Below are 16,787 nucleotides of genomic sequence, written 5' to 3' on the forward strand. Positions count from 1 at the left end.
TATGTAACGGCGTTATGAGCTGTCGTTTTGCTATTTATACAACCTCTCACTCTCTTTATTCAACGTTATATCTCAGCACTGAGCAGCAGTTTTTATTTCAAGTTTCAACCTCATTTCCCTCTCACTCTCTCTCTTCGATCATTTCCTTCTCTCTCTCTCTCTCTCTCTCTCTACTCACAGTGAAAGATTTTAATGGTTGCGTGAAGCAGAAGCTTGGTATAATAGTCTCTCTGTTCGTTGTGTGTGTTGTGTGATTGTGTTTTCTTGGAACTACTTGCTTTGATATTTCAACCCTCGAAATGGGTAAGAAAGATGAGCACCAAAAAGATCAGCAGAAGTTCGACAATCCGAGAGTCGAAGCTGTTCTCCAGCTTCTCAGAAAACAAGCCCCACTCACAGTCAAACAGGTTGAGTAGCTAGCTAGATCTCCATATATGTTCACTGTTCAAATGGGTTTTTGTTTTTGTTTTTTGTTTTTGTAATTTGCTGTTGTTAGCTTTTACTACTATTCTGTCTCAGTTTTTTTCTACTATTTGGTTTTGCAGGAGAAGTTCTGCAACAGTGCTTGTGTAGAGAGGTTTCTGAAAGCCAAAGGGGATAGTGTTAAGAAGGCTGCTAAGCAACTCAAGGCTTGTCTTTCTTGGAGACAGAGCATTGGCACTGGTACTATACAATACAAGCCAACCCTTTCTTCTTCATTGTCCTCTTTTTTAATGCATCTTGGTTTCTCTTTTTGTTTTGTGTTTAGCCGAGAATCTTGCTTTTTTACACTTTGAATTAAGCGTTAAAGTGTAACCCAACTCATCATTAACCCCACTTATTTCCTGTTTTTGTTTTTAACCACTCAACAAAAGATAAAAAATAGAAAAAAGAAAGTGAAATATTCTGTGGTTATTGATTATTTTATTCTGATTTTGGTGTTTTTGAACACACAGAGCACTTGATCGCTGATGAGTTCTCAGCTGAGCTTGCAGAAGGGGTTGCCTACGTGTCTGGTCATGATGAAGAATCCAGGCCTGTTCTGGTAATTATTTATTTAATTAATTAAATCCTCTTTTTTCCTTTTTCTTTTTGTGAATAATTAACATCACATTGTCCTTGTTTTCTTTTTGCAGATTTTCCGGATTAAGCAAGACTACCAGAAGTTCCATTCACAGAAACTGTGAGTGACAAAAACACAAAACCCCAGAAAAAAAAACGTTGAAATAAATATTTCATTTTTCTATTTTTGCTGAAATTAATTTTCCATTCTTCCATTTTTGTAAATTTTTAAGGTTCACTCGCTTATTGGTATTCACGCTGGAGGTGGCCATTGAGACCATGCCCAAAAACGTTGAGCAGTTCGTTCTCCTTTTCGACGCAAGTAAGCCCACTGTCCTCCACATTCCCAATCGTACCCTTCACAAACTCACACACCACCTTCAAAACCCGAAGGCTAATTTAGTCCTTCACAAGCATGTACTTAAAACTGCAAGCCATGCTAATCCGACAGCGTAGTTAATGAGACGAGGCACGCAACTATGTCGGAGAAGCGGCACTGCACTGTGTCTGAAAACTGAGATATTGATCTCAGAAATGGTCCGGAGTGCCCCTGAGGTGTCGCGGTCGAGGCCTCCATAATGGTCCAGCACTGCAGGGGCATTATGGGGAATTGGAGTCAATTTATATATACCCATTACCCTCCAAGAATTGGTCAATTCACCACTACGCCATTCCTTAAATATTTTGATCCTGGCAGAAGTACACAGGATTCTACTTTTTCGCTAACTTTAGCAGTCTCTACACTTTTTATTCTTTTAATCACAATTAAAATTCATAAATCCTATAATAATAATAAATTAATAGTAATAACTAATAATTGTGATATTTATTTTGAATTTTGGAAGGGATAATAATGAATTAATATTGATAGGCGTGGTGGGTTGCAGGCTTTTTCAGGTCGGCGTCGGCTTTTATGAACTTGTTACTGGCAGCGCTGAAAATATTGGCAGAGTACTACCCAGGACGGTTATTCAAGGCCTTTGTCATTGACCCTCCAAGCCTCTTCTCTTATCTCTGGAAGGTAAAATTCAAAACCAAGCTACCTATCCTATACATGCATATATACCCAATAGCTAAGCTAGCCCACCATGGACCACAAGCTCAGTGTCTCATTAATTAGTGTGGAAAAGTCTAATACTACTGTTAACTGTTAAGCATTGCAGTGTGTGTGTGTGTGTGTGTTTGTTACATGCTACTTTTGGGTACACCCACCCAGCAGTGGGGGGTCGGGTTCATAGGCCATAGCATTGCTTGTTTGCTTTGCATGGGGTTCAAATTATGTCACAATTATTGCTAGTTTTGCTTTGGGATAAAGAATACTAGGAACAGTTAAATTCCAAAGCTTATATGTGTCACTACTGTTGCTAAAGGTAACCAACGCATTTAAAGTCATCATAATGCATCCTCTTCTCGTATATTGCGGAAGTAAAGTCTTTTATTAATTTTTTTGTTTTCAACAATACTAGAGTAATGTTAGAGACGTCATTTTTATTATGGAAGAAAAACGCCACAATGCTCACTTTCTCACCGTTACAAAACCAAGAAAAGAGAATGAGTTGTGGAGTTTTTCTGGTAGATTTGAAAAGTATAAAAATATTATATCATCGTCCTTACTCGTCGATAGATATAACAATAACATATTGTCATTGCACATTTGCACATTGGTAGATTTCATTTTGTTATTGTTTTTCTTAAGAAGGACCAACAATTAATGAACTTTTGTTTGATTTGTTTATGTTATTAATGGTACTTATCTTGTGAAACCAAATTAAGTATTGAAATGAGAATTTCCAGTTCAAACACGACCTTGTCATTTTGTTCGATTGTTTAATTGGTCTCAATTTGGTTTATGCAAATTTCAATTAATTTTAGTAGTCGTGGGACCACAAACAAAAGAAAAAGGTCAATGTGTGATTGTGACGGACATGTTTCATTGTTTTTGTAGGGTGTACGACCGTTCGTTGAGCTTTCGACGACGACGATGGTGGTGTCGTCACTAGACTTTGAAGAATCACTGGATTTCAACGACTTCTCCAATTACCCGCGAGCCTCGTCCCTCCGATTCGATCCCTCGTCCATAACGTCAACGGCCAAGATCGGCTCCTGCTCATCCTCCCGTTTCTCCTTCACCGTTTCTCACCACCAGTTCGACTCTCTCAAGCCTTGGTACCTCAGCTTGACCGACACGTCAGCGTCCAAAGTAGGCCCCACCAGCCCGTCCCCTCTGGGACCCGCACTCATCTCACCCCTCAACGCCCGGTCCTTCTCTTTCGCTTCGCCCGCCGCTCGAACGCCACGTGGAACCATCCACGGCTACGGCAACTCCGCGGCCCAAAGGAAGAGCTTATTCCCCTCAACCCCACTGCCTCAACGGTGCACCAACGGTGATTCTAGCAGAACCCCTCTCCCGCGGACCCCACGCCCCTCGTTCCTCCAATCGCCGGCCATGTTCTTCCGCAAGGAGAGCCGCGTCAGCAGGACGGAGAGGTCTCGGGAGTCGTTCCTGCCGTTTTTGAAGTTCTACAGGAGGCCGTACGATGAGATGATCTACAGGTCAAAGATGCGGCCCCCACTGGGTGGACTAATCTCTATCGTCTCTCCCCACATCAGACGCCGCCACGTGTCGGTATCCCAACGGTTCTGAACTCAAGCCCAAAAAAAGAAAGAAAAAAGAAGAAGTACATACATTATTAAATTAACAATGAGTCAATGAGTCCTCGTCGACGGTGATTAATTACTACTAATAATTGATTAATTATTTCGCAAAGTCCAACTCTCCTCGTGCATTAATTTTCTACTAGACCAAGAAATCACAAGCAGCACACCAAAAAAAAAAAAAAAACAAAGAGACGACGTGCTGGGCAAGGTGTGAGATGGTGTGCACCATTGTCTGATTTTGAGCTCTGTGGAGGGTTTTCACAAAAGTCTACGTTTTGGGTTTCGAAGGGCAAAGCTTGGGAACAAGATAGCGTGGTCGAGACGGTGAACACTGCATTGGAACTCATTTGCTATGCTGTGTTGATAAAAGGAAAAAGAAAAAAAGAAGAGAAAAGAAAGAAATCTCTGTTTCAATTCAAACTTGATATATAAATATTGTTTTGCTTTAGAATCTTTTTCAAACCGACCCAGATGGTTGAAGTTTGTTGATAATAGTTTGAAATTACTCACATTTTGTAATCTTCTCCTTGTATGACTTGGGTTGGTATATAATTTTATATGTGGGTCAGTGGGCCGACGACCCATCTATCAAGGAGAGCAGAAATGGGTAGGAATATGTGTCGGGTTTTGCTGTGTAGAGAGTCAACATTTTTATTTTTGTTGAGGCATTTAGGCGTACACATTCTGAACATATATTTGTATGTCCGCGTTGAGTGAGTTGTAGAGTAAGAGTGTGAAGACAGAGTGAGAGCTTTGGGAAGTGAAATTTCAGTGTCGTATACTTGTGTGTAGGTGATGCGGCTTTGTCGTTTAGGAATTGTCTTCAGGGGTAGCAAGGTTCTGTTCTTCAGTTTGGAGTCCATGTGTTTGGACCTTGTGGATTTTTCACTACTCTCTAATCTGTGCTCTATATTTTAGCTCAGATCTGTTTCCATTGTTTGGATTTCTTGGTTGATTCACTTCATATGGATTCACTACCACAAACCCAATTCATGTGTGAAATTGCATGGATTAAGGGTTGGGTTTGGTTGATTTAATGGTATTTTCAATGTTTTAGCAGTTGACATCTGACAATTATTAGTTTATGTTTGAATTTGTATGCAGACAGAAGCAGTGTTGGTACTGCTATTGTTGATGTTTGGAGTTTCTTTTATGAAGTTTTTTGGGTTTGAATGTGTCTCTTTCATTTGTTTTTGTGAGTCTTTTGGATTGATATGGAAAGAGGTATAGTGATGACTAAGTCAGTAATAATCGAAAAATTATTATGTATAACTGATATATTGATACGTGGTATAAACACATCGTTTAATAATATTCTTATACGTTAAACTAGTTATACCAAATGACGATATATCGGTTATATCCTATAATTTTTCGTATTAACAAAGGCTTAACTCAATGATCCTTTGGTGAACTTAGGCCTAGCAAAGGAAAAGACCAAAACCCCACAGTGCAGGCCTAAATTAGCCCAAACCAAAAGGGAGATGGCAGAAAAAACCCAACACCAAAAAGCATGAAGCAATTCTCCAATAGATATATAGTCCAATAAAGGAAGAGGGCTTGATGATGTTTATAGAACTCATGCTTCATTGGTTGTACATCATTCTTTCATTCATTCCAACAAAAGATGCTGTGCGGACCACATTTCTGTCTAGAAGATGGAGCAACTTATGGACTTGTGTTCCAAACTTAGATGGACCACATTTCTACGACCACTGTCTAGGAGATATGATTTATAACTATCATAATATCCATTGTTGCTGGTAGCAATATTTTTATCGATGCCCGAAGCTTGAAAACCTTGATGTTAGGGGGCTTGTCTTGTCATTTTATGCTATGGAGATTTCAAATCCAAAATTGATTTGGGTTCTTTCACCAAAATATAAGTCAAGAATATGCTGACAGTGTAAAGTGGTTTATGGCAGCAAAATCCAGTGTTAAATGTCTGTCTCTTTGAACTCCTCTTTCTAAGGCTCTTTTCCTGCTTCGTGATTTTAATAATTTGAACAAATTGGAGCTAGTTTTTCATGGTTGGTTTTACTGGGAATATCTTTCCGAGTTACTCAATAGATCACCAAATATTGAACATCTTATCTTAGATTTTAAAGTACGTTCACTTGCCTTCAATCCACCAAAGCTTGTTCCTATTTGTTTATCATCACACCTTAAGAGACTATCCCCATGAAGAAATTCAAGAGACTACAAGGTGAGATGACTATTTCTACTTGCAGTCATTTAGGTTGTCAGAAAAAAGAGGAGTTGTACAAGGAAATTTTGTTGTTTCAAAGCTGTTCAAAGACTCGTCAAATGGAATTTATCTAGAATGCAGTCTTATATATGTTTCTAATTAATGGGGTTTCCAAGAATTGTCAAATATGTTAAAGCATCATCATCTTTGTTGATAGCAGATGAATCTATCTGCGGAAAAGCATCATCTTTAGAGTTTGGAGCTTATTAATTTTGTCTTGTTTTTGAGTTTAAATTAATGTGTCCCTTTTATTTTTTTTGTCTGGAGTGGTTTGGATGGAATTGGACATAGCAGTAATGACTAATTAAGCCAGTGGTTTTAATTTTTGTAACTCTGAATTCTCTTATTCAGTTCATCAGCCAGTCAAGAAAAAACTCTATGATCTTCTGGTCATTGTATTATATTATGAGCTTTATATTGGAAGATGGTTTTCTTTTATATTAACTAATCAGTCATCACAGAAATCAATGCCATTCCTCTCGGATTTGGATTTGGTTTTCTGGACAACTACAAGTTTCTGTCTTGAATGATACACATCTCTGCAACTTCTTCTAAATCTCATTTTCTTTCGGATAATATATTCAAAAGCATCTAAAATGCACTACTAGATGAATTCTAATGCCAGAAAGCCACAATATTCATATGTCATTGACATAACCGCACTTGAACGACTTAGCAAGTATATTGTTGATGGTCCTGTAGGCCCTCAGAGACTGACTCTGTATTTTTTTATTTTTCATCTTTCCAATTTGTGTAAGATTTCTTGGTTGATTAACTTCATATGGATTCACTACCTGAAACCCAATATATTAAATTTCATAAATTAAGGGTTAAGTTTAATTGATTTAAAACAGTGTTAAAAGTTTTTGCAGTTGACATCTGGCAATCATTATTTTATATTTGAACTTGTAGTAAAATATAAAACAATCATTATTTTATATCTGGCAATCATTATTTTTAATAAAATATAAAACAATGAGAGTTTGGAGTCATGTGTTTGGAGCTTATGGATTTTTGAAAATTCAAAGGCTTAATTAACTCTCTTGGTGTATTTTTATAACTCTCACTTAACCAAAGGCTTAGTTAAACAAAAGCTAAAAAAAGGGGCAATCAAGAAAGAACTCTATGATCCTTTGGTCATGAACTCTGTTTTTTCTAGTTCTATCAAGAAAGAAACAGATAATTTTTGCTTTTATATACTTATAAAAAGAAGATCTGTGTAAACAATTTTTTATATCGTTCTATAACAAGCTCTTGGGTCATCTAATTAGTCACGATTGGGTCAACTTTGGATAATATATTCAACTAGTTCTTTGTGATTTTGCATTGATGAGAAATTGAGGATACATTAAACAAGAAAAGACTGATATTTGGCTGAGGTTATACTACCAGGTCCAGAAGGCCACAATATTCATGCGTCATTACCACAACCTCATTGGAGCTTATGACTTTTTCACTACTCTCTTATGTGTGCTATGTATTTTAGCTGAGATCGGTTTCCATTGTTAGGATTTTTTGGTTCATTCACTTCACATGGATCCACTACTACAAACCCAATATATGAAAGAAATACAGACAGATTACACAAACCAGCCCAATTAGTTTAACTGGAAACTCATGCAAAGTGGTGAAGCGCAGCCCTACCTTCACTCCAATATCTACTAGGAAACCCTATATGCATCCTTGTGCCGCAACCAGAACATTAAAATGGATTCCAAATCAAAACGTCAAGTAGGAGTTGAAGATAGGATTAGTGAATTACCAGATGCGATTGTCTGTCACATTCTTTCATTTATTGGTTAAAGTGGAAGACTAGCCGAGATGGAAGCGGCAATGTATTGGTTAAGTTGGAGCTTATTCTGTCTGTCCTATTTCTTAGGTTTAATATGTCTCTTTCATTTATTTATGATTGTTTGGGATGGATGCGGAATTGCCGACAGAGCAGTGGCAGAACTGCAGAAGGCCATTAAAAAAGAAACTCTTCTTCTATAAAAAAGCATACCATTAAAGCGGTGCTAGCACACATTAGTTTATTACACAGAAACCACACTCAAGAAAGTAGGCAAACGGAGTGTCATCCTTACATTACAACTGTTGTTACTGAAATCTGATATATGTGCAATATCCCAGTAACTATATCTTCTTCTGCACTGTTACCAAGTCTAGAGTAGAACCATAACTTGTGTGTAGGGCTTCAGCACACCAGCCGTGACCATCATCAACTGTTGGCATCCTCACTTCCATGACCGGACTTATTGGTTGATGAGACCCTGGCATTAACACCCCAGCCAAAACTCTCAGCAAGTTTGAAGCGTCAATGTCAAACATCACTCTTATTTCTGGAACTCCTTTGGGGGCCGGCGGAATCCCCACAATCTTGAAGTAGCCCAGCAGATGATTTTCTTCCACCTTCTTCCCCTCGCCTTCATAGACAATTATTAGTGCATCAGCTTGATTATCATGGGCAGTTGTGAAAACCATATCTCTTTTTGCTGGCATTGTGGTGTTCCTAGGTATGATAGGCACGAAGTTGTTTCCATCAGCTCGTATCCCAATGGAGAGAGGTGTGACTTGAATAGTTAACAGGTCCAAACTTCCAAAGGGGTCGCTAACACCTGAAGCCACGGCTCCTTCTAATGCCGCTCCAGAGACAGCTGCTTCCAATGGGTTCATCCCTTTGTAAACCTCCTGTTTTTTACATATGCTCATGACAAGATTTTTTATCTTTGGAATATATGAGCATCCACCTACAACTATTACATCACTCACATCCTCAGCTTCAACCTTTGCATCTTGCAGGCACTGGATTATTAGGCTCGCACACTTATCAAACACTGCACGGTTAACTTCCTCAAATTCCTCCCGGACCACAACCTTGCATATTTTAGTCCCATTTCCCAAGTCAACGTCAATTTGAGCAGTAGTTTCGAAGGAGAGTTTGTGGATTGCATCCTGGGTTGCAACTCGAAGCAAGCCCATTGATTTGATCTCATCTAATCCATGACTTCTTAAAAGACTCTCAGAATTTGGCAACAGATGACGCATCATATTCTGAAGCAAGTCTTCTCCTCCGATGGCACTTCCTGCTAAGGCTTTTATTTGGGAAACTCCTCCAGTTGTATCTCCAGCTGTAACACTTACAGCTACATCGCAGTATCCAGCACCCATATTGAAGATTAGAGCAATCTTGTCAGATGCGGTATGCATCTTCTGATATTCAATCTGTTGTGTATATAACAGTGCCACAGCAGTTGGTTCAGACATCAGTCTGAGGACATGCAGGCCAGCCATGGCACAAGCTCTTTCAATCCGAGTCAACTGGAACCGACTGAATGAAACTGGAATGGTCAGAACAACATTTTTTATGGGTCGCTTTAACTGGATTTCTGCCATTGCCCTTACTTCTACCAAAAATATTGCCAGAACTTCTTCAGGAGTAGTGGATCTCCACACATTGTTCACCAAGGCTGCGATGAAGGGGCGGACACCAACATCCAATGTTTGTACTAAAAACGGAAGGCTTTTGCTTGAGTGGACAACTGGATCGGTGTCGACTCTGCCAATTAAGCGTTTCATGTTGAAGATGGCAGCTCCAGATAACATTTCATGCTCATCATAGTGTTGATTGCTTACTCCCCCTGAAGGGTTGTCATCCTTGAATGTGACATAAGAACGCATCATCTTCTGGTTTCTAGTGTTCTTAAGGAGCTCAACCTGGGATCCATTCCAGACTGCAACACTGCATTGTGAAGTGCCAATATCAATTCCAATTGCGATTTCTGGAAAAGTGGATGAGGATTTTTCCTCTCCAGTGGTTTCACTATCAGATGCCACCGTGTATGCTGGCTCAGCCATTCCTGCATTTCAAAATGCAAAGGATGAAGGATATGCTCAAAATTATCATAATTATGAGTTGCAGCTGATGTACTATTTAACAGTATATGGAATGAGGCTGAAATTACATTGTTCTTCAGTCAACCGCTCTCCAAAAAAAACTATGCGACATATATGCCCTCCGGTTTGCAGTATTTCAAGTTCTGTTTTTTGTTTTCTTTTCCAGTTTGTGCACAAATCAGCCCAAGAACTAGTTATCCCAAGCAATGCCTACGAGTTCAATGGCCTCATGTATGACCAAGATATCTACCAATCACTATCTTCCCAAATTAGTAATGTGAATTCTGTTTACTTACAACAACACAATTGAGGATGTGTTGAGATAATTCCTAACTGGTACTTGTTCTCAAAGCCACACTTAAAAGTGATTGACTGATTGTGAAAGACTATGAAAACTAAGTAATAACAGAGAAACCCTTTCCTTACTGGGTTAGGGGATTCAGTAATAGAAAAATATGTGGCCCCAACAAACCCCTACACTTAAAAGGTTGAGCATAGGACTTCCGTAGAAGAAGTACCGCCTGGTTATCAAGGACATATCCAATCCACACCCTTAAAAGTTAAAACCCACTAAACCCTCAAACTACACACTACACAGAAAGAATTGGCAAAATTTAGTTCATGCAGGCTTTCCCTCAAACACCTCTGAGGTGTGTTTTAGCAGTTGGATGGGAAGAAATATAAAGACCTCAATCCCACATATTTTTAAAAAATATAATAATATGAAGAAAGCAAATTTAGGTGATCCTGCCCAGCAAGTTGAGCTTTACAACAAACTATGGAATACAATTATGACATAAACTTAATCAAAAAATATAAAATACCAGTGATTCTTCAGGATGTGAAATGCAACAAAATATGTCAATGCTTGATAAGAAAAACTCGTAATTAGAGCAATAACGCTCCGAAACAGAGACAGGACCCATAAGTCCATAACCCATTTCAGCAGAGCATGAAGTAGTTCTTGGGTACTAACACAAATTAACTCAGAAAACAGTAGTGCATGCATAGCTAACTACAAGCACACAAAGATGCAATTGAAGCTCTATGCTCTGCATAAGCAGCATAACCACTAAGGAAAGAAAGCAAAATGCTATAAAAGAAAGGAGGCAGTGAGGGACTTACTTGAGAGAGATAGGAAGGCAAGTTGAGAGTTTAGAGAGCAAGAGAAGATGATAGAAAGAATGAGATTACAGAGTGGCATAGACGATCAAATACAAAGGTGACCAGCTTCTAGAGCTTACTAGAGTACAAGGTGGTCAGCTCTATTATTATTATTTTTTTTTTGTTAAGAATATTGGCACCGCACCGCACCTCAGTAAAATAGAAAATGTGCGAGAAGGGTCCAGAAAAACAAAGAATTGTGTACTACGTGTAAAGAGAAAAGTTTCTTACGTGTTTAGGTTGCGTAATGGGCCTGTGGCCCAACAAACTAACTAACAGCAATTAAACCATTCTGAACCGATCGACTTGCATGCACTAGCCCAGCCCAGAATTTTGAGCATTATCATTTATCAATGTCTTTGGAAAACAACAAATGCAGAAAATTGAAAGTAAATTATGATATTAATTAGCAAGGCTATCATTTTTCATGGCTTAATTGCATGGTTCCTTGAGCTTTTTCTCTATCTCAAGTAAATATTCGGGTGTATATTTTTTATTTTTTATTTTATTATGTGTAAAGTTATGTAAGGAAAAGATAGACACATAATTGTATACACTCATAAATAACACATATTTTAGTTTTTCTAGTATAGGTATATATTTGAGAAAAAAGTGAATCAATTATAAAACGAAGAGTTATTAATTGATATATAAAGAATTTGAATACACACTAATATCAAGATTTTTTAGTAAAACCTATACTTGTTTAGTGTTGTGAATAATTGTCTTGTAGATACTAGATAGTTGTGTTGCGAATAACTAAATTGGAGAGAGCCTTAAAAGATGCATGGTGAGACTCATCAACTGACTTTTGTACCACAATATATGCCTATGGAAATTATAATTTCAGTAGCTTTTTCTCCCCAGTCCCCACTCATTTTCAAACCACTGAACCAGTAATTTCCTAAACCATAAATCAGTTTGGTTGGATTTTGTAAATTCCATGCATGCATTCTTCTTGACACGTAGAGTGGTTGTTGAAACTTGTAATGTTTGCCTACTTGACACCAAACAAATACTCTCAAAGCAAATAACAGCATCTACTGTTCATGCTGTTCACTATCATCAAGCACATAACACATTCATGTCTTATATATCAGGCTATTAGCCAAAACCCATTAAGAGTAGTCTCCCTCACACAAGTAACTATCACACTATGATAATGTAAATGGACTTATTATTCATGGCCTTAACTTCCTTTAAATGCCTCTTCTTCCTTCTCTTTCCCATTTCATGACTCTTCACCATCTCCACCCACCAATTTGATCTCCACCACCCACTTGACCCTCTAACCCCTTGGGAGCTCCACCAAGTCCGATCCATCATCACCCACAGCGTACTTCTTCAACTCCTCCAACTTAACCTTCCATTACGTGGGCCTCGAAGACCCACACAAACCAACACTCCTCTCATGGCTCTCCAAGCCCAACCCACCTCGCCAAGCTTTTGTCATTTCCCGTCTCAACCACAACGTACACCACTCACGAAACCGTCGTCGATTTGTCAACCCACCTCGCCGCATTCACGACGGTTTCGGCTACCCCATCATCACTTCCGCAGAGCAAGAAGCCGCGAACGCACTGGCGCTCCAATACGCACCGTTTTTGGCCGCGGTTAAAAAGCGCGGGTTGAAGATTGAGGAGGTCGTGTGCTCCGCTTTCACTGAGGGGTGGCACGGGGAGAAGAGCAAGGGCAAAAGGGTCATTAGCCTTGGGTGTTATTATTTGGATGGGACTGTTAATTTGGAGACGAGGCCCGTGGAGGGAGTGACAATGACCGTTGATCTTGACGAGATGGAGATCGTGGGTTTTAAGGATAGATTGACGGATGGGACTGACTACAGAGAATCGGAGCAGAAGCCTCCATTTGGGTCGAGATTGAATGGGATCACGGTGGAGCAACCGGAGGGCCCAAGTTTTAGCATTGACGGACACTCCATTAGATAATTAAGAGATATCTCCCACCGTGTGTCCATTTATTCAGAAAGCATACGTACTTCTTTCAAGTAAACTTTATAAGACTAATTTTATTTTTGGTCTTTGTAATTAGTGTCAAGTTTTATTTTATTTTTATAATTTCAATTGTTATAATTTTAGTAATGTAGTTGCAATCAAGAACACGCTAGTATTTTTGTATATTAATTTATTAAATTTGTCATTGAATTGTCAACACTATGTATCATAACTGATCATAAGTGAGATTAGACCAACTTTATAATGTTATAAAATAAATCAAATACATGACACTATAACAATGAGTGATGGTAATATACAAGTGCTATGACTGCTCCATTCAAAATCTTTTGGGAAGTAACGCTTAATTAGTCCATTAAATTAAGTTCTAATTAAATGCATCGCAAATATTTTTCTGACTACATCTACATTAGTACATTTTAATTTGGATTTTATGGTTTCACTCTTAATATATTTTACCAAAAATCATTATTGTCCGGGTTAAGATAAAATTTTAAACATAAATCACATTGTTTTAAGAGATATAAGACAAAGTATAAGTATAGACCGTACCATTCCTCTTGGACATCAATGGACAAAACTGGGTTTTGCTTGTTCAAAGTTTGGTACTCATTCTCACAACATGCATGTAAGAGTTAAAGGTATATATTGTGAGAAAAATGTCACATTTGACTGTGACATAAAATAGTTTTTCCTTGAATGTGGTTGAGGTTATGTGTTCTGTCACATTGGAACTGCTATTTTGGTACATTCCCATACCAACTAAACTTTGTGGTGATCCTTTTCTGTTGTTGATTTTAATTCAAAATCAGATGGGCAAACTCGGATTTTCATCTGGGTTTCGACATGCGAGCTGGTCCAATAATTTCTCTAGCATCAATTTACGACATAGAGAAGCAGCAATATCGTCGTGTCCTATACAGAGGGTTTGTTTCGGAGCTGTTTGTCCCATACATGGACCTGAGCCAAGAATGGAGCACTAGGGCATTTTTTGATGCAGGTGAATTTGGGTTTGGCCTCTCTGCAGCCTCACTTGAGCCACTTAGGGACTGCCCCAAAAATGCAGCTTTCATGGATGCTTATGTTGCTAGACAAGATGGAACACCAAATAAAATGTCTAATGTTTTATGCATTTTTGAGCGCTATGCTGGAGATATCATGTGGCGTCACACAGAAAATGTCATATCAAATAAAGTGGAACGTGTTCATTTAGTAGGTTTCAGAGCTAGGTTTGTCTAATTTCGTAGGTAATGTTGTTTTGCCAAACAATCTAACATAACAATATTATGTTGTCAGATTGTGACTGATTTATTTAAGAGTTAATTTAATTAATAATTCAAAGTCATAGTATGACAAGAGAACGTTTCCGTTGATTTTGGTGTTGCAGATTAGAGAGGTTAGACCAGAAGTGAGCTTGGTGGTCAGGACAGTGCACTCAGTGATCAATTTAGACTACATTGTTGATTGGGAGTTCGAGCAAAGTGGCTAAATCATATGCAAGGTAAGCACACATACAGTCTACAATTATAGTAACTTACTAGTTAGAAATAAATTACGTTAAGAATGACTTGAAATAGGAACAAATAAAACATAGATACATTAACATATTTTTTATGTAGCATTACTCTAAAATGAATGAAATTCACATTGAACACAAATTGTGCTATTTCCTTGCAGGTTGGGCTAACTGGTATGCTGGAGGTGAGGGGAACAAAGTACACTCACAAAGACCAAATAGAGGAGGAAGTATATGGTACACTGGTAACAGAAAATAGAATAGCTGCACATGCACCATGATCACTTTCTTACCTACCACCTTGATCTTGATGTTGATGGTGAAGCCAACGCCTTTGCCAAGTCCAAATTGCAAACAACCAGAGTGACTGACCCCAACTCACCAAGGAAGAGTTACTGGAAGGTTGTCAGCGAAACGGCGAAAAGCTAGGGAGTCTGATGCAAAGATCAAGCTTGGTTCCACAGCAGCTGAACTGCTGGTTGTGAACCCCAACAAGAGGACTAAAGTGGGTAACAATGTTGGGTACCGTCTGATTCCGGGATCAGTGGCCGGTGCACTTTTATCTGACGATGATTATACACAAATCCGAGCAGCATTCACTAAGTACAATGTGTGGGTTACGCCATATAACAAATCTGAAAAATGGGCAGGGGGACTATATGTTGATCAAAGCAGGGGGGATGATACCTTGGCTACATGGAGCAGCAGGTATAATTAGCCTAATGTACCGCATTTCTTTATTCCTTTGCTTCCAATTAGGCTATCCCGGAGATAAATTTGAATGGGACGGTCATAACAAGTCTTAACTTCTATTTTCCCTGATTTTTAATTAATGTCAATGATCTCTGAAGCATGGATACGCCATTTTGGTGCCGTATCCCGTATCGGATACGTATCGGATATGGATACGCCTCAGATACGGCCAGATATGCGTTGGATACGTATCCAGGTCAACGGATACGTATTTGACTCGTTGGATACGAGTATCCTTTGCTCTTGACACAGGTATCCTTCTGTTCTTCAACCACTTCATCTTCTTCAGTTCTTCATCTTGAACAACCAAATTGGAGAGAGTCAAGAAACCCAAATCGGATGCGCTGCACTGCCGACGAGTTCTGTTCCAGATCAGTTCGTATTTCGTAATCATCCATTTCTTGTGGGCTTGCTGCTTTTCTTGATATTTCTGTACATATCATTTCCTTTACTGTTTTCTCTTTGGGGGTCTGCATCCCTAGTTTTATTATGTATTGGTTGAGATTAATCTGGAAACTTGGAAAGTGGTATACTGGTTCAGATTGATTGCAAATTCGTAATATAATATAATATTATATTATTAACAGCTTGTGTTGAGAGAGTCAATAAACAATTAGTTAATAATATATATTTTACCCAGTAGCCAGTACAATGTTACAATGTGTAATATTAGTTAATGTATAGGTTACCCAGCCAGTACCATGTGTAATATTAGATAATAATATATATGTTTTGCTTGTAATATGTTTTAGATGAGTTATGCAATATATGTGTAAAATTTGGATAATCTTTTTAAGTCTTTATATTTGAATTTAAATTTGAATGATGAATTGAATTTTTATGTTATTTAAAATATGTTTTAAACTATTCATATTTTTATTATTATATATTAATATATATTTTTAATTGCCGTATCCATAACGTATCGTATTCTAGTTTTTAGAAATTTGCCGTATCACCGTGTCATGTCGTATCGTATAACCATATCCGTATCCGTATCCATATCCATATTCGTATCCGTATCCGTACCCGTGCTTCATAGTCAATGATGCAAAAATAGGGACATATAAAACAAGGACATTGTGTTATGGTACACAATGGGTTTTCATCATGTGCCTTACCAAGAAGATTTTCCCATTTTGCCAACACTTGACGGCCAATTCGAGCTCCGGCCGACTAACTTCTTCCAAAGCAATCCTGTGTTAAAAAACAAACCGCCCCAAAATGTCAAGTGGCCAAATTGCTCATCCACCTTCACAATCGTCCCAGGAAGTGATTCTGCTTGAACAAAAATGAAGCATCAAAGTATTTCTCTTCCTACTCATTTCACTCTTTTCAAACTCCTTGTACCATTTTATAGTCAAGTCATCTATAAAAGCTAAGGCACCACTTTGAATAAAAGTCATGGTGATGACCAATTTTGTATGGCATGACAAATTGTCATGCTGATGATCACCCACCAGTTTAGTAAATAAAAGTTGATTAAATCTTCTTGCTGCCAATGCAAGAAAAGAACCCAAAAATTTGATAGAGGCTTAGA

At 38.3% G+C, this 16,787-nt stretch overlaps 2 protein-coding genes and 1 pseudogene across 2 annotated transcripts; 2 read left to right on the top strand and 1 right to left on the bottom strand.

Annotated features, from left to right (window-relative positions):
* Positions 1-282: 282 nt before the first annotated feature.
* Positions 283-3,842, top strand: LOC147294090 (Sec14p-like phosphatidylinositol transfer family protein). The gene is made up of 7 exons (XM_086234104.1): positions 283-407; positions 546-663; positions 936-1,024; positions 1,116-1,162; positions 1,275-1,363; positions 1,929-2,062; positions 2,987-3,842. Exons 1-7 carry the CDS (start codon positions 300-302, stop codon positions 3,683-3,685), a joined length of 1,284 nt encoding a protein of 427 aa, XP_086090230.1. The 5' UTR covers positions 283-299; the 3' UTR covers positions 3,686-3,842.
* A 4,139-nt stretch (positions 3,843-7,981) lies between these two features.
* On the bottom strand, positions 7,982-11,125 carry HSP70T-2 (heat-shock protein 70T-2). Its single transcript, XM_086233679.1, has 2 exons — positions 10,967-11,125; positions 7,982-9,804 (listed from the first exon to the last, which is right to left on the bottom strand). Exons 1-2 carry the CDS (start codon positions 11,043-11,045, stop codon positions 8,081-8,083), a joined length of 1,803 nt encoding a protein of 600 aa, XP_086089805.1. The 5' UTR covers positions 11,046-11,125; the 3' UTR covers positions 7,982-8,080.
* Positions 11,126-12,266: 1,141 nt separating this feature from the next.
* Positions 12,267-16,533, top strand: LOC147294092 (primary amine oxidase-like; annotated as a pseudogene).
* The last annotated feature ends 254 nt before the right edge of the window (positions 16,534-16,787 follow it).

Source organism: Dryas octopetala, chromosome 2 (assembly GCF_963921425.1).
Source record: "Dryas octopetala chromosome 2, drDryOcto1.1, whole genome shotgun sequence".
NCBI classification, from domain to species: Eukaryota; Viridiplantae; Streptophyta; class Magnoliopsida; order Rosales; family Rosaceae; genus Dryas; species Dryas octopetala.

Bases quoted from the DNA above. Each gene is read 5' to 3' on its own strand.
- HSP70T-2 (XM_086233679.1), bottom strand. From the start codon at position 11,045: ATGCCACTCTGTAATCTCATTCTTTCTATCATCTTCTCTTGCTCTCTA. The intron at 9,805-10,966 runs GTAAGTCCCTCA...TTTGAAATGCAG, and splicing joins TGCCTTCCTATCTCTCTCAA to GAATGGCTGAGCCAGCATAC.
- LOC147294090 (XM_086234104.1), top strand. From the start codon at position 300: ATGGGTAAGAAAGATGAGCACCAAAAAGATCAGCAGAAGTTCGACAAT. The intron at 1,163-1,274 runs GTGAGTGACAAA...TAAATTTTTAAG, and splicing joins AAGTTCCATTCACAGAAACT to GTTCACTCGCTTATTGGTAT. The intron at 1,364-1,928 runs GTAAGCCCACTG...GGTGGGTTGCAG, and splicing joins CGTTCTCCTTTTCGACGCAA to GCTTTTTCAGGTCGGCGTCG.